This window comes from Heliangelus exortis, chromosome 4 (genome assembly GCF_036169615.1).
Source record: "Heliangelus exortis chromosome 4, bHelExo1.hap1, whole genome shotgun sequence".
Taxonomy (NCBI): Eukaryota; Metazoa; Chordata; class Aves; order Apodiformes; family Trochilidae; genus Heliangelus; species Heliangelus exortis.
This window is the reverse complement of record NC_092425.1, coordinates 17,478,169-17,505,076: the sequence shown is the minus strand read 5'-3', so window position 1 is coordinate 17,505,076 and position 26,908 is coordinate 17,478,169. Positions and strand designations below refer to the sequence as shown.

The window sequence follows — 26,908 nt, the reverse complement described above, 5'->3', positions numbered from 1 at the left end:
TACATTAAACTAGCAGACTGTACACTGAAAAAAAAAAGAGTGCTTTTGTGCCATTGCTTTATCATTACAAAGTAAGCTGCAAATTTAAGCAATAATGGGCCAAAGTTACAAAGGGGCTTAATTACTTTAATCTCCAACAATGATCCAAAAATCTTTTATCGGAATCTCAGCATTCCTTCCAGTGCTTGCCCTCAGAGCCTGGTCCAGTTGGTGTCCTCCAGAGTGCCAAACAAAATGTGGGAGGTGGCAAGAGAAAGGCCATGTTTCATGCAATAGCTCACTTAAAATGACCACAAATATCAGCCAGTGGTGGTATCAGCCATGCTTCAGTTCAGCCATCTAGCACTTGGATGTCCAATCTGTAAATGCCAGCTTCTCTTACCTGTAATGGAGACAAGTTCTTCTCTCCTCTTTCCCTTCCACACACAGAAAAGTAATTATGCAAAACAGGACAGCTGCCAATTATACTACATAAATTATGGCCTACTGCTTAGAGTTCTGACTTAAGCTGCAGAGAAAGGAATTGTTTCTCTTATCATAGTAAAGTTGGCTAACTGCTGAACTACTGTGTGGTTCCCTGTCTAGCTCAAGGAAAGAGAAGAGCAGATTTTTGCCATTTTCTTTCCAAGTGAGAGCATTTAGGCATCTGCATCAAAAAATACTGGGCTACAAGGGCTCTTAAAACCCCTGACATGTGTAATTCCTAAGGTCTCACATAACAGATACAGCAACAGATTTCAGGAGTTCTTCCTGAACTGTATGGTCCTTCTCTGCTTGCCTTCTTTCTCTTCCTTTCAATCTTGTGTAGAAAAGCCTTCATCAGTCTGGCAACAACAGGTTACCCATTATGGATTAATCTTCCTGTACAAATCCTTTGTGTTAAAAAGCGTATTCACTAGAGAAATCTGTCAAGGAAAGAATCCCTAGTAGATCCTACTTCCTCTTCCCATACATGTCTTGCATAACTTTAATGATGATGCTAGACCACTGGCAGATGTTCCAGGGAGCCAGGACAAGGACATCTTATTCCCCTCCTACATTAGCCACCCTGAGCATAACAAAGCCTTGGGTTTTAAATTTAAGAGGGATCAAAGCCACCCAGCAAGCAGTGCCAAAACAACCTATAAGTGATACGTACCAGCTTCAAGTGTAAACCGGGAAAAGAAAAGCCTAAAGCAATATGTGTCTCTTAAAAAGTGACCTTTTAAAGACAAATCATTACCTACCTAGTGATTAAATGTGACCTGTCGGGAATAAGTTGTGATTACTGAAAGGCTGATGAATTTCACCTCAGAATCCACCTTTGTTATGGTGTGCTGTAAACAGCATCCATGAAGGAGCATACAATTTAAATGCTTTGGGGGGCTGTGATGTTGTCTGAGCTTTACATGTAATAGGACAGTGATAAAAATGAAATGGTAAAAAAAAATCAGCTATGCTTAGGTTTATTTTTCACATTAAATTAGGTTCGTCTTCAAGTAAGATGAGACCATATCCTTAACCAAAGGAGAACTGAACAAGTAATTAATTACATAAGATGTACAACAGAGAAAGCAAGGAAAGAAAAAAACATAACAGTAAACACTACAGGAGTATTCAAACTAAGAGTCTCCACACTTTTCAGTAAATCCAGCTTTACAGTATACAACCAAAAGCCCTTGAGAACTGGTAGAATGAGAACTAGGATTTAAGTAAGCCTTCCTATGTTTATTCAGTTGGTGAGAAAGGAAACCTAAGATATTTAATGCAAACTCAAGCATGAACTCTTCATGATGAATTTATAAATGGTGAATATTCACCACCTAGAAGTCAATTTTCTGCTTTGCATGCCAGTTATTTTCAAGCACATATTTATCAGACTGTACAAACCCTTTTAGTGACTGTGCTCAGACAGTTTATCACGTTTCAGGATATAAAAATGGTCCCTGAATTGTGCATGCTAATGCACTCCTACTGACAGAAGCAATCTGGTAAAACTGACTCAGAATTAAGTTCAGCAGTGAGGAAAAACAAGAAGGGTTAAATGTAATGACAACTCAAGTAATCATCATTATTACTTGAGCTGTGAACCCCAGAGAGACAGTCCCATTACAGGACTCATCAGAACAGACAAAAGTATGCAGGAAAAGGGGAACTGGTTAACCTTTTGAAATGTTTAACCAGTGTGGTCTCCTTAAAAAACCTGCCTCAAGAAATGTGAAGAATGCTCACACTTTTCGTATCATTCTACCAGACAGAAAGGTTTTCATGACATTGTTTCTGAACTATTAAAAATTAAACCATAAAAAACCCAACAAAACCCACCGCAAAATATTAACCATTTAGTGAGAATTTGGCTTCAAATGTATGTCACACAGGCAATTAAACTTTTATGCTGTGATACATAAACAAAAGACCAGCTGGAACAGTTTCTACAGTTTACTCCCAAAGAGCTGAGTATCTTGCAAACATAGTGATTAATGTTTTTTAAAGGAGAAAGACATGTCCTGATTTATTTGGTGGTGACAGGCATAGGACAATACATAGAAATACATAGAAAACATTAACTTTTTCTAAACATTTACATAAATATACACAACATTCCCAGGTCAAATTATTTTTGTATTTTCCACATGTTGGATGTATTTTAAGCTTAATGAATGCCAAGGTTACCGAAGACAGCAGTAAATTGCTTCATAGTTCTTTGCTTTATATGAAGTTGTCCTTTTTCTTGGGCAACTTACTCTCAAAACACATTGAACTCTACTAGGTTCAAATGGAAGCATTACACAATATTTACCTAACACTTGACTGTCAGGTCTTGCTAATACAATCAAGGGTCTGTAAAAAGGTTAAAAAATAATAATTCAGTTCTGGGTACCCTGAATATGAAGCTTTTTGTCTCCATCAAAGCAGGAACAGTCTGGAACGTAGTTTTGACTTTTCTTTGGAGGAAGGTCTCAACCATTCCAGTGACCCAAGGAAGAGTGCATAAGAAGCAGCTGAAGACCTATAGATACACATATATTAGATTTCTCATAAATGATAGTTTGTAAAGATGCAAATGCAAACCTTGGAAATCAGAGACATAACCAGAAAAAGCATATGAAGACATCAGTTTAGTTTAGTTTAGTTTAACTAGGGTCTATGAATATTGAGGAAATACAGTGGTATCAGAACAGTAATGCTCTTGACCTCAATGGCCTGGAAGAACAATGTGAAAAGTACTCACTGTAAATTGTAAATCTCCCCAAGAGAATAACTAGCATCCCCAGTCAACTTCTGTTCAGCAGTACTGATTGATAAGCTGAATTTCACATTTCTGCAAATAACATTCCTTTGTGGCTTTTTCTGGGTTATGAGGACAGTAAACTACAACAGTTTGTAGGTAAAGATGATTAAAAATGAGCTGCACTAACATAAGTCACAAATAAGACCATTATATTTGTCTCTGGTGAGTGTCAAGTCTGACATCCTTCAAAAAAAAGGTTTCAGTTGTGATTTGTAGTTTTGCTACCCAAAAGTTTACAGAGCAGTCTTTCTAAATGTCAGTTATATGACTGCAATCTGTAGTCTGTACACGTAAGACACTGAAGTTTTGTCTTGATGTTTTAAGTCCAGAAGAAAAGCGTGGATGCAGAAGTGATTTTACTCAAATTGCTTTTTATTCATTACAGCAGGGAAGCCCAGACAGTATTTTGCCTAAGACCTCCAGCATATTTAAGGCAGCCCTTTCAGCACTAAAGCACTGTCTTGCTTTGCATAGAGGAGACCCCAGATGGGACTGTGGATGTGTTCCTCTCTCCATCTCCATCCTCTAATGCAGCCATTCCTGCCTAAGAGGCAAGGATCTTTTATATATAAGTTTCAAAGGGCTTCTGTATGTACTTATCCATCTGCAGAATGCTGTATATGAATGTTTGGGTGGAATACCTGCAAATATCTTGTGTAGGACTTCATTTGGGTTGCATACATCAGTGTAGTTAGCAAGTCTCCAAATTCTTCATCTTACAAGATACAAAAGAATCAAAACACACAGCTATGAACACAACTCTATTAAGATTGTGAGCTCCATTAAGACAGGGTGAGAAAGCTGGGGTTGTTGGGCCTGGAGAAGGCTGTGGGAGACCTGGAGTGGGCCTAGAAGAAAGCAACGGAGGGACTTTTTATAAGGGCATGTAGTGATAGGACAGAGGGTAATGGTTTTAAACTGGAAGAGGGTAGATTTAGATTTGACATAAGGAAGCAATTCTTCACTGTGAGGGTGGTGAGGCACTGGAACAGGTTGCCCAGGGAAGTTTTGGATGCTCCTCACTAGAAGTGTTCCAGCCAGGTTGGATGGGGCTTTGAGCAACCTGGCTACCAAATATTGTGTCAGATGCTGCATGTTGCTGTTCCTTTGATGAGAGAGTCTGAATGGACAACTTTGCAAAAATAGGACTGACTACTCAAGAACAGTAACCATTATTCTGCGTTGGTTATTAGAAAACCTAATCCTTTCCCTTTCAATAAGCATCTAAAATTACTTCAAAATTATCAATCAACAAATGAAAATATTCTGGTGAGACTCAATTGCAAAGGTCTTTCAGCTTTTATATGCCCAGAACTATTTCTGGCAGGAAAAGCATGAAGAACGCCACTGTGATATGCCTGTGACTAAGTGAATGAGGGTGATTCAGCTTTTATCACAGCACATCAGTTTACATTACTTCTTTGGCGAAAATCCCTTGTTAGAGGCTCTTAAGTTGTCCATTAAAACTTAAATTTCTGAAACAAACCCACAAGGCCTGGCATGGTTAGGTATCACCAGCTGATTTTCTGAACATTCTGAATCAACAAAAAAAATCAGACTAGGCATGGACTTCTAGATATCAGATAACCAGTATCTGTGATGGCTGGTAAATGAGAATAGTTTCCCAACTCAGAGGAATTTTCATTTCACACATTCAGATTCATTTGACAGTCTGAAACACATGGACTTTGTACACACACAACATTAACTCATTTGGCCTGTCTGGAACTGAGAGTTCATAGCATCAGCAGGTTCTGAATACATTGTATCCTCTCTGCCTTCACTGAAAAGCAGGAGCAGCCTGAGCATGCCAGTAGGCCACTGAGCTGAGGAAATGCACTAAAAAATGCGTTTTGTTAGTCCAGTGATTTGTGTCACACATTTTAACCGACCACAGATTTCAGCCAGCAGAAAAAGTTGAGAGAATTAGAAGTAAACTCAAGAAGCCAAAAATAAGAAAGAGAGAGAGAGAGAGAGGGGAAGCAGAGGGGCTCTGGAATTCAAGAGAGAAGAGCTGCTGTTAGAAGTGAAGCAGCATCCAACAAAAAAGGCAAGAAACAGAAGAAAAATTGGATGAACAAGAACTATTGTATCTACAATTTTTTCAGGCAAAATAGTGCTCCAGAAAACTCAGATGAATCCTTCAGGCTAAGGCAGGTACAAGGTATAAAGCAAATTATCAGATGCAGGAATTGCAAAGGCAGCCGTAGAGTACTTAATAGGAAAGATATTTCATAAAAAGAATCATCAACAGAACAAGGGACACAAAATTAAAATTGCTTGAAATAAAAGCACAGATTGCTCTTTTCAAATACCTCTTCTGACTGACGTTGTTGTAGATGTTGAGTGATGGAAAGGGTGACATGAGAGGTGCAGTGTGAGTCATATTTGTTTTACACGTGTGAATATTACGATGAGCATATATTTACCTTTGCTTAAAAATCTATTGTGCTGAAGGCTGACTCCATGTCAGCCTACCTACTGTGAGCCTGTAACAGATGATGACAGCACTTAATGTCTTCGCTGTGCTGACACTGTCATTACTACTGGCATTAAGTTTCCAAGGTCTTCATGTGACCCTGAAATACTTACATTCCTTTACAATCTTCAAATATAGGTTTTAGATTGCATCATTTGCCAAAATCAGGTTTTCAGGTCCCTTATAGACCTCTTCATACAAACTACATGTACTAATGAACTGGCTGTCTCATAGGATAAGTGATATCTTTTAAGAAGATTTCATGTGAGTGGAGAAACATCAATATTTCCCACTGTCAGCCTGCAAAGAGCTGAACGTTTGTATCAAGGTTATAATAAGATGCAAATTGATTTTTTGTTTATACAAAAAAAGCTAAACCTTTCTGTTAAACCTGTGGGGCTCATGTTAAAAATGCAAAGCACGTTTGGAATGCTAAGTACTTTAAAAAAAATGTTGAAAAGAAAGATTAGTTTTCCAGGTCACATTACATGATTATAGTCTTAGGGTAGTGCTGTGTGTCAGAGACGGCCAGACTTCTGCAGCTGAATTTCGGTGTTGCTTTTTCTTTCTTCCTTCTCACCTTATGAGGGGCCATTCTCCTTTGAAAACTACTTCTTTCCTACGAATTGCTCCCTCTACCTTGTCACTACCCCACCCTGCCCCCATCTGCTGCTGCCTCTACATGGGCCATCATTTCCTGCTGGCTCCAACAGCTCCAGCCCAGGAGAAAAATAATAGCCAAAGCAGCTCTGCTTTGTGTCTTACCTCTAGTATTGTCTTCCCTCTTCAGACAGGAACAGGGATACCAATACACCTAAAGAAGGGTCTCTAAATGTGAGGAGTTGAACACAATTCACTATGACTGCCTCTACACAGGTAAAGGAGGATGAAAAAGTGAGATTCCTTTAGTTGCTCTCCTGCAACTCCCAGATGCTGGCATGCTGGAGAACAAAACCCATCAGCAACTGTGAACACCTCTGTGTGGGGTCTGGCAGACCCTGCCTGTGCCAGGAATCACTGCTAATCCACCAGGGGCACAGGGCTGGGGCAGGAGGAAATGGGAAATAAAGACACAGCCACTGGGGCTGGAGACAGGGAGTGAGGCAGAGTCAGTATAGAAAGAGACATCAGGGTTACAATGGGTTACAGGCAAAGTGGAGAAGGGAAGGGAGGTAAGATCTGGAAGTACTGTTTTGTAGTTTATTCCCTCACAAGCCACCTATAGTGCCCTTCAATACATTTTCTTACCTCACTTTTAACACCTGAATGCATTGTTCTACAGTCTTGGGTTGTATTTCCCTGCTGAAATTCCCTAAAACTTTTGCTTCCTCCAAATTCCAATTTTCTTCCCAGTCCCTGAAGCAGCATCATGAGAGAAAAACTTTTCACCTGTTCCTGAATGTTTTCAGTGACTAAAACCATCATACATGGAGCTCTGGAGAGAGAGAGGGAAAAAATAGCAGTAAAATATCAGTTTTGTTGGAGCTGTCTTTTCTCAAAATGCAGCAGGAAAAGAAACTTCCCAGAGAAAAATATTCCTCACACACTTTATAAACAAAACTACCAGCCCACCAGAGTTCTGTCCAAACAGGGCTTTTCCAGGGAGCAAAACGAGTTCTGGAAACACAGATACTCCCTGGGAAACACTTAAATGGGCAGCATGGGAATAAGCATAATACACTTTTATTATATCTTCTTACAAAAACTTAAAATTATTCATACCAAAATTCATTTGCAACTAACAGAAAAGGTGTCCAAATTCAGAGAAATCAGCATAATATACTCTCATTCCCACCTCTGATTTTTATCCCTGCTTATAGCCAGCACTGGGCTGATTTCCATCCACACCAGGCTCCCAGCTTTCTCCTGCAGCAAAGCACTGCCCTGGAACACTCTGTACTCCCAAAGGACAATCTCAGTTAAGGCACAGACTGCCATGGCCAGGATCCACACCAGAGTAGAATTTCTGTAAAAAAAGCAGAGCCAGCACCAAGCATTTTGTCACCATGAAAAGGCAAGGGTGTCTTGTTCTGACAGCAGCTGCCTGCAGCTACCTCCTCCCTGCCTTTTAAGTTGCCATGCTTGGAACAGCAGTGGCAAAACCCACTGTGCCTGACACTTCTAATCAGAATTAGATGTACAACCATGCATCTTTCTCTCTGCAGTCGCAGCTGCCCATCTCCAGCAGAGAGGGTGGAATACTCTGCTGGATGGGATGACCATGAGTAGGTAGGCTCAGTTTCAAGGGGTTTGATTCTTCTAAGCACCTGTAGCCCTTACTTATCTCCTTGCTGAGGAAGCAGATGGGACATGTCTCTCTTACAGAAACCCTGGTTCACTTCTGACCTATGATAAGTGAAACTGTACAAGCACTGAGACATTAAGGCATAAACTGAGGCAGCTGAGCACAAATACTCCTTACAATCCTCTCATTGGAAGCAGCTCCAACAGATGGAGAACAGCAAATTCTTATAAAGCAACAACGGAATCAAAGCAATGTGGACAAGAGAATGCAAAAATTACAGCTCACAGCTAAGGTACAATTATACTTCTCTATCCACATCACCAAATATATCCAGAATGGCAAAATAAAAGGAGGGCCAAATCACAACATTAATATGAGGACATACGCTTCACCCCCAAGACCATTTTCTCATTAATATATAATACTTCAATTCCACTTAAAAACCTCATTAGGTGGTTTTATTAAATCAGATAATTTGATTAGCTATATTAATCCAAAATAACTTCCTCAGAAATGCTGTTCAATGTAATGCTCAACCTCTTGATTAAATGTCCGGTCGGTAACTAACTTAATGCATAGCATGGCAGAGGGTGCTGTAGCAGAAGTCTGGTTAAAGTAATTACCGTTTTTTTATTAATTTAGTTTCAAAAAATTGAAACAGTCTCAAAGTATTGGGATTAAAGTACCACAGGAGCTTGTTGGTGAGGCCTGTTCTTCCTGCCCAATGCAAAATGAGACATCTGTCCTGCAGCAATGTTCTTCTGCCTGTACAACTTCAGTAGCCCGCTGCTTCCCACTCCTCCCAGCCTCCTCATGCTGGGAAAATATAACAGGAAGACACAGTTATTCCAAGGTTTATTTCCTCTTCTTCCATTCTGGCTGATATGCTTTGCTTTCTGAGAAGACACCTTCTCCTTGGATCCTGGATGAACTGATAATTTCTTGCTGGAAACAAGATGTTTTTTTTTCTCCTAGTCTAGCTTGGCAGTGACTGAAAGATATAGTTCTTGCAGCCCAACCTCTGGCTCCTTGCTGGAGAAGAGAACGTGTCAGTCACAGGCAGAAGTCAGGACAAACAAAGGGCTGTTTGTACAGTATCTCCCATCAGCCCTCCCTCTTCTCATCCCCACCAGTTCTCACTCTCTCTGGGTACATCTGAAAACATACAGCTGCCAGGAAAGTGAAAGGGAATCAAGAAGAAGAGACAGGTATGTCTTGCTCCTGAAATTATCCTCATGCATTTATTCTGCTGGTGCTATTCACAGAATTTACAGAGTACAGAATTAGGAATGTGTATGTGAACATGCAGGAGAAGACTTGGGAGATGCAGATACATTGTAAGCAAGAGATGCAGTTCAAGACAAATGTATGGATATGAGCCAGCTAAAGATAATTCTTTCACTGTCTTGCTATTCTTCACAGTAGGAATGCTGCATATTAACGTCTGAAGTCATTAAACATACTACATTGCCTTCCAGTGCTCAATATTATTGCAAAATTGGTGAATGTGGAGAGGTGTGTTCACAATGAATTGCTGTCTTTAAGAAAACTAAATGGGTTTTAATGAGAACTCAGTTTCTGGAAAGAATCACGGTATTGATGGTAATGACAAAGCACTAATTCACTGAATTCATCCTCAGTGGAATAGCTGCTGTCCTTACAATACATCTACTGTTCAAGCAAAACAGATTTGAAGGACATTTTTTAAAATGGAAAAAACTTCTTCCTAATAATATCAGTTATGTAGGTCTTGTGTCATGACTTCTTAGGAATGCACTAATAAACCTCACAATTAGCACTAACACACCAAAACATTAAATTATTAGCTCAGCATTTTACAGGTGTTTCTGGAATGGAAACTTGAAAAACAAATAAATAATAAAAGACATTTTATTTTGAATAGGTATTATTAGCTCTTGAACTCAATGCTCATTAAGAAGCAAATACATATTAAATTTGCTTCAAGTGGAACTTCTTAACCCAGCACATGCCACTGGCAATGATCACACACACTGACTGACAAAGATCACACACCAAAAGTGTGCAATTAATGTATTCCTTGTTTTCAACATTAAGCAACTGGAGATGCAGACTTTCAAATTATATAATCTCAATAGAGCAACTTTGTCAGGTTTAGCACGACTGACACTACTCGTTTTTCAGATGTTATAAAATAAGGTAAGGGAGTGCTCGCTGGCACTTAGTCTTTAAGTCACCTTAGTGATTGGATCAACTCATCACATTTCCCTGATTTGTTTCTGTGGGATAAAAAAACAGATAAGATCTTTGACACACATTTTGAAATAAATATACATGTACTAGCTCTGCTCTTTACCTAGGCAAGCAGTAACATTTCATCATCTGTGCAACCATATTCAGGAAAAGAAGTTGCAGCAATATGTCAGCAAAAGATGCTGCGGCTGAAAAGCCTGCTGAGTTTATCAGCATTGATCCTGTGCAGGGAGCTAATGAAACACTTCAGGTCCTTGGGTATCTTTCATCTATAAATAGGCATCATTCTCTCACAGGAAAGGAATACCTTTCAAAGAAAGGCCTTTTGACTAAAAGCTTATTTTTAGTTGCTGAAAAAAAAAAAAAAAAACCAAAACAACAAAACCTAAAACAAAACAAAAGAGGAAATATTTAAGTAGAAATAAAACTATCATTAAATGAATACATTATTTTTTCTAAATAGCAACAATGCTGAGCAGGCAAGATTCGTAACTTACCTGACTGAAGCTGTCTATCTGTAGCTCACCAGCACATTGACTTTGCTAGTACTAGTTTCAGCAGTTATCCACACAAATCCTGTTTAAAGTGCACTACAGCAATATCCGGTTCTACTGCCTTAAATTGTAGGTCATGATCTGGGGATCCAGCAATCTGACATTTCATAGGAAATCTGCCTGTTTCCAGGACAGAAGGAGTTCCTAGAAATTTTGATCAGACAGACAGCAGGCAACAGAATCAAATGAGCACTTCAGCTGAACTCCAAGTAGGAGAAGATCACCCAAATTACTAGGCATTTAAAAAAAAAAAAAAAAAAAAAAAAAAAAAGAAAAAAAAAAAGTACACCAGAGCAATATATAATGAATGCCTCAAGGGAAGAACTGATAGAACAACCCCATCACAGGAAACAAAGGCATAAACTCCCTGCTTCCTAAATTTCTCTCCTATGGAAATTTTCTTCCATTAAATACTTAAATAATTAAGCTCAAGTATTTGAACACAAGAATGTTAAATTTACTCCTTGACATTGGCATTTATCAAGGTATAGTATAAACAAACTTCTTCTCTTTGAGCATTAGATTTCTTTTAGCATTTAGCAGAACCCCCATAACTGTAGTGTTTATACTCCTACAAAATAAAACCATTATTAGAATAATGTGCATTCTTTGCTCGAGTCTAAAAACAACAGTAGGCAAAGTTAGAACAAGGTTTACTTTATTTGAGAAGTAGTTCTGAGGTCTAAAACTAATAAAGACAGTATGATATTAAATACTGCACTCTAAGGTAATTAAAAAATAGATCCCCAAGGCTCTATTACTACTAGTTTATAGGAGTCTCCCACTCAAAAGTTCACATACAAGTTCATGGAAACTAAAACTAATCATTCAATTAATCTTGTTTCTACAACAGAAGTTAAAAAATCCTCAAGAGTGTATTTTCACTTCAGTCATGTTCTTTAATATATTGGCCAGTTTTTAGTATCATATTGGTTAGTGATGTTAAAGAAACAAGTTTGCACAAAATCTCATGGAAAAATATAAACAAAGAGCATCGAGGTATAGTATTTTATCCCTAATATGAGTCCAAATTCCTAGATTTTTGTATAGTCTCCGGTGTGTCATTCATTGTCTAGAGAAATGGAAGATCAGAAAGATATACCCTATATATAACTATCCGGGAATAATTACTACAAAATATAGTAAATTTATACAAAAGCTTATTGTTTGTTATTCAAGGGTGACCTCAGGAATTTTACAAAATAACGCAAGTTGGAATCTATTAATTGACTTCTATAGCTGGCATGTCTTATTATTTTTCTTATCTAGATAAGTACTCTGCTATCTTTACTTGTCCTGTGATAGTCTTTGATTAGACATCGCTTGTGCCTAGTTACCCGGGGGGAGTGTAGAGCCATCAGAGGCCTCTATTCTGCACCCCTACAAGAAAGCCTGAAACCAGCCCACAAAGTGCCACTGGGGAATTGCTTCTGCAAGGCACCAGCAGGACACAGGCAGCAAGGTCTTCCTTGAGGCTAACACAAGTAATGTGAGGAGCAGTCAGAGGAGCCTTAATGGGCAGATCTGGACATTGCTTTACATTACTTTTCAGAGCAGAATTCCTATTTAAATTCAGTAAGGTACCAGATTCCTTTCATTCAAGCATGAGAAATGGTAAAAAAAACACTGTCTTTCCTAATACCAGTAGGGTGAAGCATTGTTCAAAATGCTAATTTAAAAGTGAACGCAAGTTCAAGGATCTTATCTAAAGCTTTGCGGCCAGACTCTGTGCAAAGCAGGACAGGATAGCAGAGATAGAACTCAAAAAGCTGACACAGAGGTTTAGAAAGCCTACTCACCACCAGCAGTTTTGCAAAGGGATAATTTATCCTATCTTTTCAAAAGCAGCATCGATTAAACCGTAATGACCTCCTGTAGCGAGACTCAGCTACGAAGTCTGCAGTACTAGAAAAAAAAGAAAGATTAAAAAAGAGAAAATTCTCAGCAACGCTGTATCATAGCAGAACCTGCAGTCCAGGACAGCAACGCTTGGCAGCACTGCAGAGAGCTTCAGCATCCTTTGCTGTTTAACAGTTCAGTTTCTCAAACAGTGCATGACACAAGATTCCATCACCAGAGAGTTTTTGCACAATTTTGGTGGGGGAACAATAATTTTGTGTGAGTGACTCTTGTTTTGACAAGCAAAATGGCCACAAAGGCAAGGAAGGCCCTTGGTTTGGTAGCAATCAATACATTCACTTACACCACCAAGAGAACACAGCCAGCTCAAAGCAATTTTCTCAAGGTGAGAGGCCAAAGAAACAACAAAATTGCCAGCAACAGAAGCCTCTATTCCCGATGAAAGGATTCCCAAAGCTTTACAGAAAGTAATGAATATCAATTCTGCTGCAATACTATTTATCTCCTAGGAGAAAATGCCCTCCAGCACTCAGGCTCTAAGCTCCAGAAGTTCACAGGAAAGAAAAGGAAAATGAAAGTGAGAAAGCAAACTGAGGAAAGAGATTTCAACAGCTATACCTGTGTCACATACCTGATTTCTTTTTAGCACCCTGCTGCAGAAACCTTTGCAAAAAATGAAGAGGGTCTCCGTGCTGCTTCTGCTGAGCACCCTCCTGGGAACGCAAGCGGTGCCTTCCCGGCGTCCCTCGTGTTACAAGAGGGCCCTCAAAGGCCACAGCTGTCACAACATCCCTGAAGGCATGGAGAACCTCCAACAAATCGACGAAGGTCTACTAGATCACTTTTGGGAAGGGAAGGGCTGTGAGGTGATCTGTTACTGCAACTTGAATGAATTGCTCTGCTGCCCAAAGTAAGATTATGCTCATTTCATACACACTTCTATATGGCCACCCACTATATTTATATCATTTTACAATTTCCAGTGGAGGAATAAGCTATCATTTGTAAGAAATGCATCACTTCTGATGGTTTGAAATTGTACCAAGATTTAGCCAGTCACCTGATCTTCTGCCACTTTTCAGTCTTTGTTTTTCCGGGGCTCGCTTAGAATTTGCTTAGTGTGTTTTCTAAACCTGCATGTCCTATTATGGGGGACTTCAGCATTTAAATCACCTCACTTTGAACACTTTTCTTTGATCAAAATTTGGTATGAGAACTACATCAAGTCCTCATTCACAGCACTTTGCAATGAAGGCATTTTCAGGACCATAAGCAAAACCATTTGATTTCTGTTCCACATAAAGAATAGTTTTGTGATTCTAAAGTGTATGCACATACATTAGTTGGCTCTATGATTCTGTAAAGAAAGCTGGTTTGAAAGCAGGAAAGCAAATAGGGGGCAACAGAGGTTCACAAATGCCTGTGAGGGAGGAAAAAGATTTAGCTCGTGAACACCAACAGTACTGCTGACAAAGCAGAATGAAGAAGTTCCCACTGAACATGCATTTTTTTGTTGTTGTTTTACAGCAGGAATGCACATCTCAACAAAACTGACACTGAGTTAATAAACACTACCATCTCATCCTGGTTTGAAGTAATAAAATGTCTTAGGAGGTATTATGTCATTCAGCTTTCCAGAAAGATCTTTTCTGCAGAAAATTTAGATTATAAATATCAGCAACTCAAAATGTATCAATACTTCAGGGACACTGAAATGTGATGCATTATATAGGCAGCACACATGACTTTTTATATGTTCCTATAATTACCTAAGTTTCTCATGTCCCCTAAAATCCAATAAAAGGCAACTTTTCATCCCTTCCATAGGAAACTAAATTTGAACCAAATGGGAATGATTTCTAAAGTGAGAAATCTCACATTCAAACCAAGAGCAGACGTTTTTTCACTTTCCCCAAAAACCACACACAGTGTCCTCAGCCCGAAGAACACTTTGGGTTCCCAGCTTCAACCTCTGAGCTTTGAGCAGCCTAAGAAAGCCTCTTACTTTGATATAAACACATAAGGATGCATTCCTTCAACCATCTTCAAGTAGTGAGGACCTCTTTTGCAGGTCTTCTCTCAGGGTAAATCACAGTAAGCACTATGTGTGCACATATGGCAGCTCTTTATTTTTCTAAAATTATGTATTGGGTAAGTTTACTTTCTCAAAGCTAAAATACCAAGGTGAAGACCTGGCACTCTGGTCAGTCAATAAAAGTTTTGCCATCACTTCCAAACCAGGCCAGCAGAGGTAGAAATACAGTATCTTCACACTGACCTACAGTTGCATTTGAATTGCTCACAGGACATCCCACAGACTAATGCCACATAGATACCACCCAAAATTAACATCCAAACAACACTCTCACAACTGGAGAAGAAAGTAATGTTAAATTTCTGACAAAGCAATAATGTAATTATTTAAATATCTGGTAATATCTTTCAGGGATATTTTCTTTGGATCAAAGATATCTTTTGTGATTCCCTGCAACAGCAACTGATGGACACCGAGTTTGCCTGTGAAAACAATGGACTTCATTCTACAGTCATGTAATAATTGCTTTCCAGGGGAAAAACAAAACCAATGACAAAAAAAGCTTTCTAACAACAAGACAGTACCAGTGTAGAAAAAATCCATTTCCATACCTTTATGGAATCTCAAACATGTAAGAAATTATCTTTTCAAATTTGGTAGCTGCCTTAATTTCCATAATGGTGTAAAAGACTGTACAACCCCTTAATGCATCCAAATACACCCCCCCCAGCACAAAAAAATTATGTATCACTCATAACAACATTATCAACTAGTTTTGATGAAGAAAACTCCAAACTTAAGCCTTCTTCTGGTTATGAATGTGATTCTTGTAGTAATCTACTGCTAGCACAGATTCCTGTTGCTTTACAGCCATCATGCAAGATGTGTGTGTGTTATTTTAAGCTGAAGCTACTCAGTCCCTGGTATTTTTGCAAACAGGATCCTATTTAACCATCTTAAAATACACACCCATACAAAAGACACACTTTCACCATTCATATTTTAAAATTCTACTGGAAAAAAATAATTCAAAGCTCACATTAATAGTACTGTAGCACACTTAGGTCTTAATTATGTCTAACTGTTCACCTGCATAAACCATGCAATCTGTGAAACCCTAGATTGCTTAATCTTAACATTGAACATTTAAAACACTAGAACAGTTAAAATATTGTGCATATATAGCCAGAAAAATGTCTAAAGAGGATAAAACTGATGCCTCGTAAGGCAACATAAAAATCCCCACTTACGTAGCATTTTTAACCAACCTCAAAACTAAAACTTTTTAAAAATTATTTTTAGGCTAGCTCTGTAAGGAAATAGCTAAGGAATTGAAGACAAAAGGGTATCTCAAAATATTAGCAGCCATCATCTTAATGCTTAGGAGTTATCATGATGCAGGCTGTAGATACACAGTTGCCTCTCAACATCTGCCAATACCAATTGCAGTCAAGAGAAAAACATCCAGAAATTGATGTCCTTCTGTAAGTTTAAAGAGATCCACCTGAACAAGCTATGCTTACAGGCCTTGGCTTCCTGTCTTGCATATAGAAACTCTTCAGCTATCAAATCAGTTAGATGAAAAGTCAGATGGAACGTGTGCAGTACTGAAGTAACTACTTAGTCTTTTCCACTCAAAAAGTGCAGTTAAGCTGATATTCTTACACCATTATCCCACAAAAACTACCACTAGTTAACCAGACGAACTTCACATGCAGCATGAAATATGATAAGTTTTTGTCTTCCAGTTAGTGAATGAGGGTTGGCTGGTGAGGGAGGGGGCTGATTATACATAGCTAATAATAAATGTTTCAAGTGAATCTGTGTGTGCTATTTTTGCCAAATAATTCTTAGGCTACTGACTTAAACAAACACTCTGTATCACCAGGGTTTTTTGTGTAATTATTCCTGAGTAATTTGGGCTTCCTACCAAGCCGTCAATTAAGGGTGAAAAACCCCTATAAATCTGGCAAGCCAGAATCAAAATATCCAAAATGAGTGCTGTGCTAAAAAAAGAAAACAAACCACAAAAATGGTATCTACTCCCATGCAAAATCCTCTATAAACTTCTAGCAGTAATAAGGGCACGTAACTTCTGTTGTTTTTGCCATCTTGTTTCAACACAAATCACACTGCATATGCCTGGCATTCACAGCTTTCCACAGAGCAGCAGCAAACAAATTTAAGGCAGATGCAAATCTGGGTTGTAAAGTTAGTAGATGATTTTCAGTTACTTTCCTTCAACCACTCTTGGTTAAGGTAAATCCAGCTCTGAGGAACTTGGGGTTGATAGTAGAGCAGAAGCTTGACATGAGCCACCAGTGTGCACCTGCAGCTCAGAAAGCCAGACAGGTCTTGGGCTGCATCAACAGAACAGACACAGCTGAGGGACGTGAGTCTTCCCCTCTACTCTGCTCTTGTGCAACCCCACTTGGAGTACTGTGTCCAGTTCTGAGTCACCATCACAAGAAGGACACAGAGCTCCTTGAGAGTGTCCAGAGGAGAGCAACCCCCTTCCCTTCCCCCCATGAAGACAGGCTGAGATAGTTGGGGTTGTTCAGTGGATAAGCCTCTGAAGGGACTTCATAGCCTTTCCAATTCCTGAAGGGGGTCTACAAGAAAGCTGGGGTAGGACTTTTTGCATGGGTATGTAGCAAGAGGACAAAGAGTAATGGTTTAAAACTTGAAGCGGGGAGAGATTTAGATTAGATATTAGGAGGAAATTCTTCACTGTGAGAGTGGTAAGGCACTGGAACAGGTTGCCCAGAGAAGATGTGGATGCCCCCTTGCTGCAAGTGCTGAAGGCCAGGCTGGATGGGGCTCTGAGCAACCTGGTCTAGGGAGAGGTGTCCCTGCCCAGGGCAGTGGGGTTGGAACTAAATGATCTTTAACGTCCCTTCCAACCCATACCATTCTATGATTTTATGATCTACAATCTACCAGTGAAAAATTTTGCCACTTTTCACATGCAGAAGGATGGGCTCAACTAGACTACCACTTCATGACTGACTTGCTATAAAAACTTGCTTTTATTTCTCTCCTAACTCTCTTTCCCTCCCCAAGCTGCTTGTGCAGGTCCTGACAGGCCTGGGTGAGAATATTCACCCCTGCCACACACTCAGAAAAAGTCTTTCTTCTTCAGATGTCCCATCCACCACCAGGTTCCCTGGCTGCTTCTCCAACTAGTACTTTGAGGATGACAAGCTGCATTTTTGGGAAGGATATTCACCAAACAACCTGACAGTCACTCTAATGAAATGGGCACTAACACATCTCTGAAGGAATCCAATTTTAGCTGCCACGAGCTAGGTATCACTGTCTTGAACTTAAGCCAACATTATAGAAGTTTATTGTGGAACCAAGGCACTGCAAGTGAAAAAAATATCAGGGCACTGCAAGTGAAAAAAATATCAGAGCACTGCAAGCTACTGGGAAGAGAGACAGTCTGACGTTAGGGTTTATCATCATTCAGTTTTATGCAAGTATCACAGTGCAAAAGAGCAAAGTGGAGCATCTAAGTTGCAGTGACACCAGCAAAGAAGTAGTTTTCAAAAACTTCATGAGATTAACATTGAGCAGACTAGACAATAGAAATACCGCTTTCTTATTTTTTTCCAAAATAAGAAAAAAACTTTCAACATCTTGTAAGGTTAAGAGTTGTAAAAAACACTAACTGAACAAGCTGAAACCGTGTTCTCCTCTGCTTTAAGACAAGGACTCCTCTCCCTCTGTCTCCCTTCAGCCTATATACACAGCCTAAAGCAGAAAGAAATAATTCCATACACTACACATTTAGACTGGCACAAGAGTTAAACAGCAATACAAGAATCCATTCATAATATCATATTCAACATCAGGCTTTACTAAGATATTCAAATCAAAACATAAGTTTTGCTGTGTATTTTTCTCATGTGTCACCGTAAGTTTTGGATTGGCTTTGTTTTTTTGCATCTTGTTTTGAACAGGCCTGAGCTAATGCATGCAATAAGAAAGAAGAGTATGTGTATTAAGAGTTACAATATTGACTCGGCACAAACTCTGGCTTTCATTCTCCAGTTAAGTTCTTAGCCACAGTCTATATAGATGAATGGAAAAGCCAGCAGCTAAAGGATTTCTTACCAAGTGGAAGGATTTCTCAGCACAGTAAGCTGCAGCAGTCTTTTCATCTGTACTTAAAGCTTTGAAATTCAAGAGCTTTTCTTCATTTTGATATAAGAGCAGGAATGCCTTGGTGCACATATCCCAGCAAAGACAAGATGAATTAAAAAAAAAAAAAAAAAAAGTATCAGAAAAGCCCCCATCAACTTGGGTTTCCAAAGAGGAAAAATAAAATTATTTTCAGCCATTTTTTGCACAATCTAATGGCTGGAACTGTTATTTAAAGCCTTTTACCTTAGGAAAATAGAACCTATTATTGCCAGATCTCCTACAGCTTTTGTTTTTGTTTTTGTTTTCTCTCTAAAGACACTGCATCATGGGAAATTGGAAGTGCTTTCATAAATACATCTTTGGCACACTTTAATTGAAAAATATTTTAATATTATTACATAATCAGTCAAAGCTTAAGTATTAGGTACAAGTAACTCACTAAATAAGTTAGACACACCCACTTGAGCAACAATATCAGTGATATTTATTTAAAATACTTTTGCTGAGGAAATTTGTTTCATACGAGATGTTTTTCAAACAAATCAGCAAGGTTATGAAAAATAAAACAGAGACAAGTCCCTGGGGAGAAAAAATTACAAAGAAAGCTTTTGTATATCAACAAAAACCCTCAGTCTTTTAATTGTGGCCTGAGTCTCAGTCCCAATCTTTGCCATCTAATGAACCCCACTATCCATTTTTAAGTCTGGTTTGTTCTTGTCATTCTTCACTGAGTAGATGAAATACGTTAAGGTGTCCTTTTCATTCACTGGAATAGTCCTAAAATGGCAGCCAATTATCTATAAAGGAAGAACATACAGAAATTAAATAAACACTTGCACAAGCAGAAAACAAATATTCACATTCAAATCAACTAGATTAAAACTCAAAATCTCGATGAAGACTCTTAAAAAAAAAAAAAAAAGCTACCTCTACAAAAGTCTTTAATAACTATAAAAACAGATTTAAAGGAATCATTTTATTGAAAACTATGAACTAAATAGAACAGATTGTACCTTAGTTTTCTAAATAAAAAGTCCAGAAAAATTTCAGGGGGGGGAACGACACACGTTCTCAAAACCATCATCATAGTAAAATTACATCTGGGTATTTAAAACTTGACTATAAAGCAAGTAATGACTATAGATTATCAACAGAGCTACAGTACAGAAATGAACACCTACTGCTCATTACTCAGGTGGAGTATGTGTGTCTGTATCAAGTCAGGTGTGCAAACATAGAAGACGGTGCAAAAATATTTGTAAATTATAATTGAACATTTAACTCTTCAAAACAGAGCTATCAATGAAAAGTCACCAAGTTACTTCCATGTTGTCCACTACAACACGACAGTTTAAAACACGACAGAACCCTAAAGAGTCCTTGAATCACTTTTGGCATTCCAGAAGCCCTTACCTTCATCAAAATGAAACCAGCCTTTTTTTTTTTTTTTTTTTTTTTTTTTTAAACATTGCACCTGCCTGAGCCTATTCTCTGGCTTTTTGTAGAATATTTTGATAGATTAAAATAAGTGAGAAACATGTGACTGCTCATTTAACTACCATAGGATAGAAGCATAAGTGTTTAGCCTAGTTAGCAAGTTAGAAAACTTTCTAAACCTCACTCCCCCCAAAAATCACCGAAGCAGTCTGACAGAGTCCTTTGAAGTGGACTTTAAGTACCAGCTAGAGGAGTGTCTGTTCTATACCAAGGAAGGTTACAAGGAATCAAACACGCTGCCTCACAAATAACTACAAAAAGCAGCTTTGCCTATTTTCATAAACTAGTGGAAGTATCTCATGAGAGGTACCTAAAGCAGAGCCTTAGAAATGCCAGTTCTGCAAAACAAAAACTGCTTGTGCGTTTTTCAAGTCACAGTTCTGTTAATTCAAGAGCCAGCTGTTCAACCCACACACAGAAAGACAACTCGTTTTACATTCTTACTGGTAGTGGCAGCAGCACTATTTTACACCTCAGCCTTGAGATCCACCACACATCAAAGAACCTTGCCTTTAATCCAACACAAACACCCGCACTGAAGAACAACAGTTCACAAAACTGCAGTGCACAAAAGTGAAACACAAGGAGAGTTAAGAGGAGATCACTGGTTCTCCCACATATTTACATGAGCATGCTGTAGCTGCACCTTGGCAGTGCAGGGGTATTCTTTTAAAATGACACTCGCATGCAAAGACAATCCACGCAGCTGTACTAACACACTGCTTCAGTGCTTTTAGAAATATTGAGAAATAAATTAATTTCATAAAGTTCCAATTTTCTGATGACAGATCCCAGTGGGTTTAATTAACATAATTGTCAATTGAAGCCTCTTTTTCAGGTTTTAATACGAATGTAGGTGTTTCTGTGTATGTAACTACCATTTTAAACCAAAGTCTAAACCTTGATAAAACTTCACTGCCACTTCTCAGTTTCTAATTCTTTTCAGGAGGACACTTTGAGTGGAGGTGTGATTGATGCACTGAGTGTAATCCTGTGATTCCAAAATATTCAGGGACATTGAGATCATCTCACTGTTATAACTCAGTACTTCATGTTTTTAAGCAGCACACGCTCCCTTTGGAAGTTAATTTTTTCCGCTGGAAAGAACGTTTGATTTACTTGGCGCAGGAACTGCAGTCAATGAAGGAAGCTAGATAAGCAGTTCTATTTTGATCTCCTAAAATCCAGATCATATATGCTCTTCTGGAAAGGATCACATTGTATAGAAAATCATATGCCATAGCAAGTTGCATTTTCTATTATGGACCAAACACTTATACATACTTCAACAAGCTGTGCTTTGTTAAGTCCCGGTCTGGTCTGTAGCTTGAAGTGTCTTTTGTACCTTCGAAGTGTATTTACTTGTAACTGATATAAATCAACCTAGAAGAAAAGGAGGGGAAGGGAGGAAACATTCTAAAGTAACTGAAAAGGATACAGTCATTAATAGTTTGCCTCTCAAAAACATTTTGGAATCTCACAGATATGTTAAGTGTAAACTATCTGCTCAGCAGATCTCAAGTTTGACAAAAACCAAACTCCATCCCACATCTCCCAGTAAAAAGGAAAACAGCCCAGCTCAAAGCTTTTTATTTTAATCGAGCACGGCTCTGTCTTCCTTTAGCTGTGGACAATACTTGGAACTCATTGTATTTTAGTCAATTCTAAATTGTTCCCCAGTCCAAGTGTGGCAACAGAAAGCCCAGTAACAACTTTCATATAACTTCTATGAAAGTGTTGATTCAAAGGAGGCTCCTCTATTGTGATTTCAGCCATTAAATCCTACACAAGTTGCAGGCAAGATAAAGCACATCGGCACCATGAGATAGCACATACTAGAACTGGGAAAATGTCTAGAACAAAAATTTTCTTGGTTTGAAGAGAGAGAACAAAACAGCTGCTCTTGATCTCCAAACATGTATCCCTGCTACATGAGCACAATGCAGGCGTTATGTGCATGGCCATAGCTGTCCAAAATAATTTTTCAGCACAAGTTGACAGTTGAGAGAATTGCACAAGATCCTCTTAAGGATATAAATACACAACTTTAACCCACTACTCCCTCAGTTTTGTATCCCATGAACTCACAAGTCACTTCTCCCAGCAACAGCTTACCCTCCCACCCTCCTTGACAATGTAAGAGAGCTTAAGCAGATGACTGAGTGGGAAAGCAAGCTAAGGAAGCAAACTGAATGAGAAATTCTGATAGATCAGTTGAAATTACAGTAGTATGCTCCAAATTTACTGCATTAAAATTTGGTTAAGGCGTTCACTTCCACTTTAAATTCATTCAGCAGTCTCAACCACAGAATATTTAAACAACCTCAGAGCTAATGCATACTGGGTAACCTGGGTAACCTTGATGCAATGCCAGCTTGAGTGACAGAGGATGGGTATCCCTTAGCATTTATTTATCACAAATTCCAGTTCCCTAGAGCATCATGCAGAAGAGTAACAGCAGCTTTCAACAAAGTCCCAGAGGCTACCAGTAGTGTAGATTCCTCTTCCCTTCCTGCAGGAATCACTGCTAACAGGTAATAATGGTCATGGCTGAGAAGGAAATTGGAGAGCCCTACATGTCTTCAGAGGAAGGCTATTTTTTTTTTTATCTTAGTAAACTAGGTAGCACTTGAAAATAAAGGTGAAGAGCTGACAAGCATCTAAGGCATACAGTAATCACAATGGATGAACACATTGCCATTGTCCAAATGGCCAGCTGAAACTCCTCAAAAATACTTCCTAGGCAGTTTTGTTTCCAGCAGTAGTACCATAACAAAAAGGCTTGCTTCCTTGTTCCAGATATCCATCAGTAGTGACATGTTTTATAGTTCTTGCATGAGAAAACAAAACAGGCTTGCAGGAGAGCTGCAATTACTACTGTGCCAGATAGCTACCTGAAGCCACACAGAACATTAACTTCAGACAGGCCTTCCAAAGAAGCAATGCTACGTATTGAACAAACACCACAGCCCAGCATCAAATTACTCCAAGTCTCCTAAAATCCTCTTAGCCAGAGCCTTCAGGCAGAAGCCATGTGCTTTTAGGTAAGGACATTTGCACAAAGTGTCATCACTTATGCTGCTGGTATCTACAGGTGCAGACCATAAGGATAACATTATATGAACACTTGCAGAGCACTTTCTGAAGAATGCTTTAAAAAATCCCTCTTAGAAGGGACCAGGTAGGCATGACAGCCTCTGCATAAAATTAACACACCGAACAGCATGCGCCTGGCTGCAGCAGAAATAATCCAGAGCACATGTAGGAAAAAGAGCCTTAGGTGCAGTTTCTCCCTCTATACTACACAAAAGGTTTGAGAGTTGCAGTTTGCTTTTAGAATGGGTGATGTTTCACTGGTCTGCAGTTGAAAAGAACAGTCACTATCCTTTTCCACTCCTCTAGAACAGGTCCCCAAATGTCTCCTCCTCCAACAAGGGTTAAGAACAAAGAGACATAATTAAACTTTCCTCATTAGACTAAGGCAACACAATAACTGCAAGAGCCATCTGCGACACATTTAGGATCAGAGTGATGGGCAGTGAAGCATTTATATCACAAGTCCCATGTGCAATTCCCTTCAAGTTGTCAACTCCTGCAGAAGTCAGAGTTTGCTGATAGGTAGCACAGCATGACTCTCTACAGGAAGCACTAAGAAGATGAAAATTGGAATTTCCTGAAAGAACTAGCAGACACTTAAAAAGATTGAGAATCTTGTTCACTTTACTCTGAACCATTAATACAGAAAAATCAGTTAAGTCTTGTATGTTAGGAACTGAGTGAATCAAGAATCTTCCTTTCCCACATGGCCTCAAGTAAGGAGAACTGCAAGAGTAGGAAAGTGGTATCTGTGCATACTTGGCAGTCATTAAGAACAAGCTTAATGCAACAATTAAAAAAACCCAACTATTAACTACCTCTGGAGTGTCGATGTCTTGCACTGGTGAGTCACCATCATCATCGCTGCCTTTCCTCTTTCTTCTATTTCTCACACTCTGAATTAAGTTTTTGTGGAAGTCACAAATATACAGATGTCTTGCCTAAAAGAGTAATATGGTGTCTTTCAATCAAATCCACATAAATATCTCCCGGACTTATAATATAAATGCACGTACAGAGACAACCCATCAGCAACCACAGTAACATTAATCGTGTTGGGGAAGCTTTTCTACTAGATCCTTCTAAATAAAGAACGTACTGCGCTACAGAACAGTGCTACCGGCTTGGCCCAGGGGACAGAGAGTGCTGCCATCGACTGATTCCATACTAACAGGCTGCAGAGACACAGAAGCACGGCCCTCCCTCCAGCCACCCATCGCAAATCGGGATCAAGAAGCAAACAACAAAAACCTTTCAGTTGTTCTTTGAAAGGCAAAAAAACCCCAGGCTCTCGTTTCACGCTGGCTCTCATTTCCCATCTGTATCCTCCGCTCCCTGTTTTTTACTTTCGCTACTTAGGCGAGGTCAAGCAATGCACTTTTTCTTTCTAAGTTTCCCTTTGTACAGACATGCACGCTTTGGGAGAACTCTGCGCGTACAATTTCAAAGCTGCGCGGTTTCAACGCAAGGAAAGCACGGAGCTCCGTTTAGGGGACCACGCCTGCAGGGCGAGGACCCCCGGGGTAGGAGGCTGCGGGGGTCCCTCTGCGCCCACGGAACTCTGATCGAGGGCGGAGCAGTCCAGCCGGCTGCCGCTCATTTTCATCTGCATTGCCCCAACGCCGCGAAACCCTCCTTTGGTACCGCGCAGGACAGGCAGCTCTCCGAGACGCCCGGGCAATTCGTTCCGCGCCCTCCGTCGGAGCCTGGGAGGGGTGTCTGCTCCCCCTGCCCGGCGGAACAGTGCGAAGCCGAGCCTGATGGCTGCCGAGCGGAAGATACAGTGGCAAAGGGAGACGTGCAACATTGCAACACGAGGCGGAGCAGCCGAGCGCTGCCCTCGCCAGGAACAGACACAAACTACCGCTGCGGGAGCCATGCAGGCTCCGCTCCGGGGAGGAGGAGCAGCGCTTCCCGACCACATTTCTTCCCCCTCCAGCTACAGAGCGGGGACAAGCAGCCAGAGCCTGTGGCTCTTGGGGGGATGCGAAGGGACCCCTGGATCGGGCAGGAGGGGCGGGCGCTCCCCTCTCCCGCCCGTTCCGCAGAGGGCGAGCACTTTCAGGCCGTGCTGCTGCAGCGCCAACTAAACTCCACCGTGCTACGGAAAAAGTGGGAGGAAGGGGAAACAACACCTCCTCGCCGCCAAAAAAAGAAAAAATTCCTAAACTTTATTAAAAGCCCCCAAACCAACCAAGCCATTGGAGCAACCGGCCGGTGCGCAGCGGGGCTGGCGCCGGACACAGACAGACTCGGTGCCTGGGCACGCACCGCCGGGACCCATCGGCAGCTTTTGTCTGCTTGCCCCAACAGTGGCGGGAGGGGCGGCGGTGGCCCCGTGTTTGTGTCCGCCTCTCCTGGGACTTACGCTCTTGTCCAGCTCGATCTTCACCTTCTTCTGCGAGATGCTCTTCTGGATCCGCTTGCTGAAGCTGGCGTTGCCGGCGGCGCGGCCGCACCGCTCCCCCTCCTCCCGCAGGCAGCACAGCTGCCCGGCCCCGGGGCCGCCTGCACCCCCGGTGCCAACCGAGCCAGCCCCGGCGGCCGGAGCCAGCCCCGGCGGCGCTGGCGGCGGCGGCACCTCCACGACGGAACCCGCATTGCTCACCACCGCGGCGGTGGCGGCGGCGGGGTCTGCCCCGCGCTGGGTCACCTCTTCGGGGACGAAGCCGTTCATGCCCGGTGCCACCTCCGCAGCCAGCGGGACGCCCGGGGGAGGGCGGCGGGATCCCGCCCCGCACCAAACTTCCCCGGCGAGACGCCGCGGCCCGGCGGGGCGCTGTGCTGCTCCGCTCCCTGCCCGCCTCCCTTCAGCGGCGGCACCGGGACGCGAGCCTGTCCTCAAGGGCGGCCAGCCCGCAACACCGCGGGAAGGAGCCTCCCCGCCGGCTGCCGCTACCCGCGACTCTCGGCTACCGGAGCGGGGGCGGCAGCGCCCCGCTGGTCGCCCCACTTCCTCCTTCCCCCCCTGTCATGTGGAGACTCTTCAGCTGTTTCCTATGTAACAACAGCAACCTGCCCGCCGCCCCGCCCCGCCGCGCATGCCGGGGCCCCCGCCGTGGGGCGCCATGGGAAATGCAGTTCTTTCGCCCCTGCCCCTCGGCGGTGGGGGCGGCGGGAGAACTTCAGCTCCCGAGGTGCCGTGCGGCGGCGGGAGCGCGGGCAGGGGGGGCTCGGCGTGCCGCTCTGCGGCGCTCAGGCCGGCGCTGCCGTCCGGCGGTGGCGGCGAGGGAGCCGCTGCTCACGTCCGCTGCAGGACCCGCGCTGCGCTCCCGTTTCCCCGCCGCCAGGAGGCCGGGGGCGCCGGGCTAGGCCTGCGGCAGCGGCTCAGCCCACTTTTAAAAGGCCCCGTCCCTCCCTCCTATCGCTCCGCCCCGGCGGCGCGGCCGTTGGGATTTGAAAGGCGGCCGGGCGGCGGCGGCTGAGCCCGGGTTTGTGGGGGCGGAGGCGGGAAGGCACGGATAGCGAGGAGAAGTAGGGGGAGGCTGGG

The 26,908-nt window shown here is 41.4% G+C and overlaps 2 protein-coding genes and 2 long non-coding RNA genes across 6 annotated transcripts; 1 reads left to right on the top strand and 3 right to left on the bottom strand.

Moving 5' to 3' along the window:
* Positions 1 to 1,429: 1,429 nt before the first annotated feature.
* Positions 1,430 to 6,443, bottom strand: LOC139795913 (uncharacterized). Its single transcript, XR_011725745.1, has 2 exons — positions 5,369 to 6,443; positions 1,430 to 2,989 (listed from the first exon to the last, which is right to left on the bottom strand). It is a non-coding gene; the product is annotated as an uncharacterized lncRNA (long non-coding RNA).
* Positions 6,444 to 6,828: 385 nt separating this feature from the next.
* Positions 6,829 to 13,292, bottom strand: LOC139795912 (uncharacterized). Of its 2 annotated transcripts, XR_011725744.1 has the most exons (4): positions 12,581 to 13,292; positions 10,725 to 10,925; positions 7,546 to 7,716; positions 6,829 to 7,183 (listed from the first exon to the last, which is right to left on the bottom strand). It is a non-coding gene; the product is annotated as an uncharacterized lncRNA (long non-coding RNA). The 2 variants fall into 2 exon arrangements; XR_011725743.1 differs by having other exon boundaries at positions 6,829 to 7,716.
* Positions 13,293 to 13,315: 23 nt separating this feature from the next.
* Positions 13,316 to 15,217, top strand: SCRG1 (stimulator of chondrogenesis 1). The gene is made up of 2 exons (XM_071743187.1): positions 13,316 to 13,551; positions 15,088 to 15,217. The coding sequence occupies exons 1-2, from the start codon at positions 13,316 to 13,318 to the stop codon at positions 15,140 to 15,142; spliced, it is 291 nt and encodes a 96-aa protein (XP_071599288.1). The 3' UTR covers positions 15,143 to 15,217.
* Positions 15,218 to 19,286: 4,069 nt separating this feature from the next.
* On the bottom strand, positions 19,287 to 26,441 carry SAP30 (Sin3A associated protein 30). Of its 2 annotated transcripts, XM_071743183.1 has the most exons (4): positions 25,787 to 26,435; positions 24,237 to 24,359; positions 21,607 to 21,705; positions 19,287 to 19,622 (listed from the first exon to the last, which is right to left on the bottom strand). In XM_071743183.1, the coding sequence occupies exons 1-4, from the start codon at positions 26,093 to 26,095 to the stop codon at positions 19,500 to 19,502; spliced, it is 654 nt and encodes a 217-aa protein (XP_071599284.1). In that variant the 5' UTR covers positions 26,096 to 26,435; the 3' UTR covers positions 19,287 to 19,499. The 2 variants fall into 2 exon arrangements, with proteins under 2 accessions (XP_071599284.1, XP_071599285.1); XM_071743184.1 differs by lacking the exon at positions 24,237 to 24,359 and having other exon boundaries at positions 25,787 to 26,441.
* Between the last annotated feature and the right edge of the window lie 467 nt (positions 26,442 to 26,908).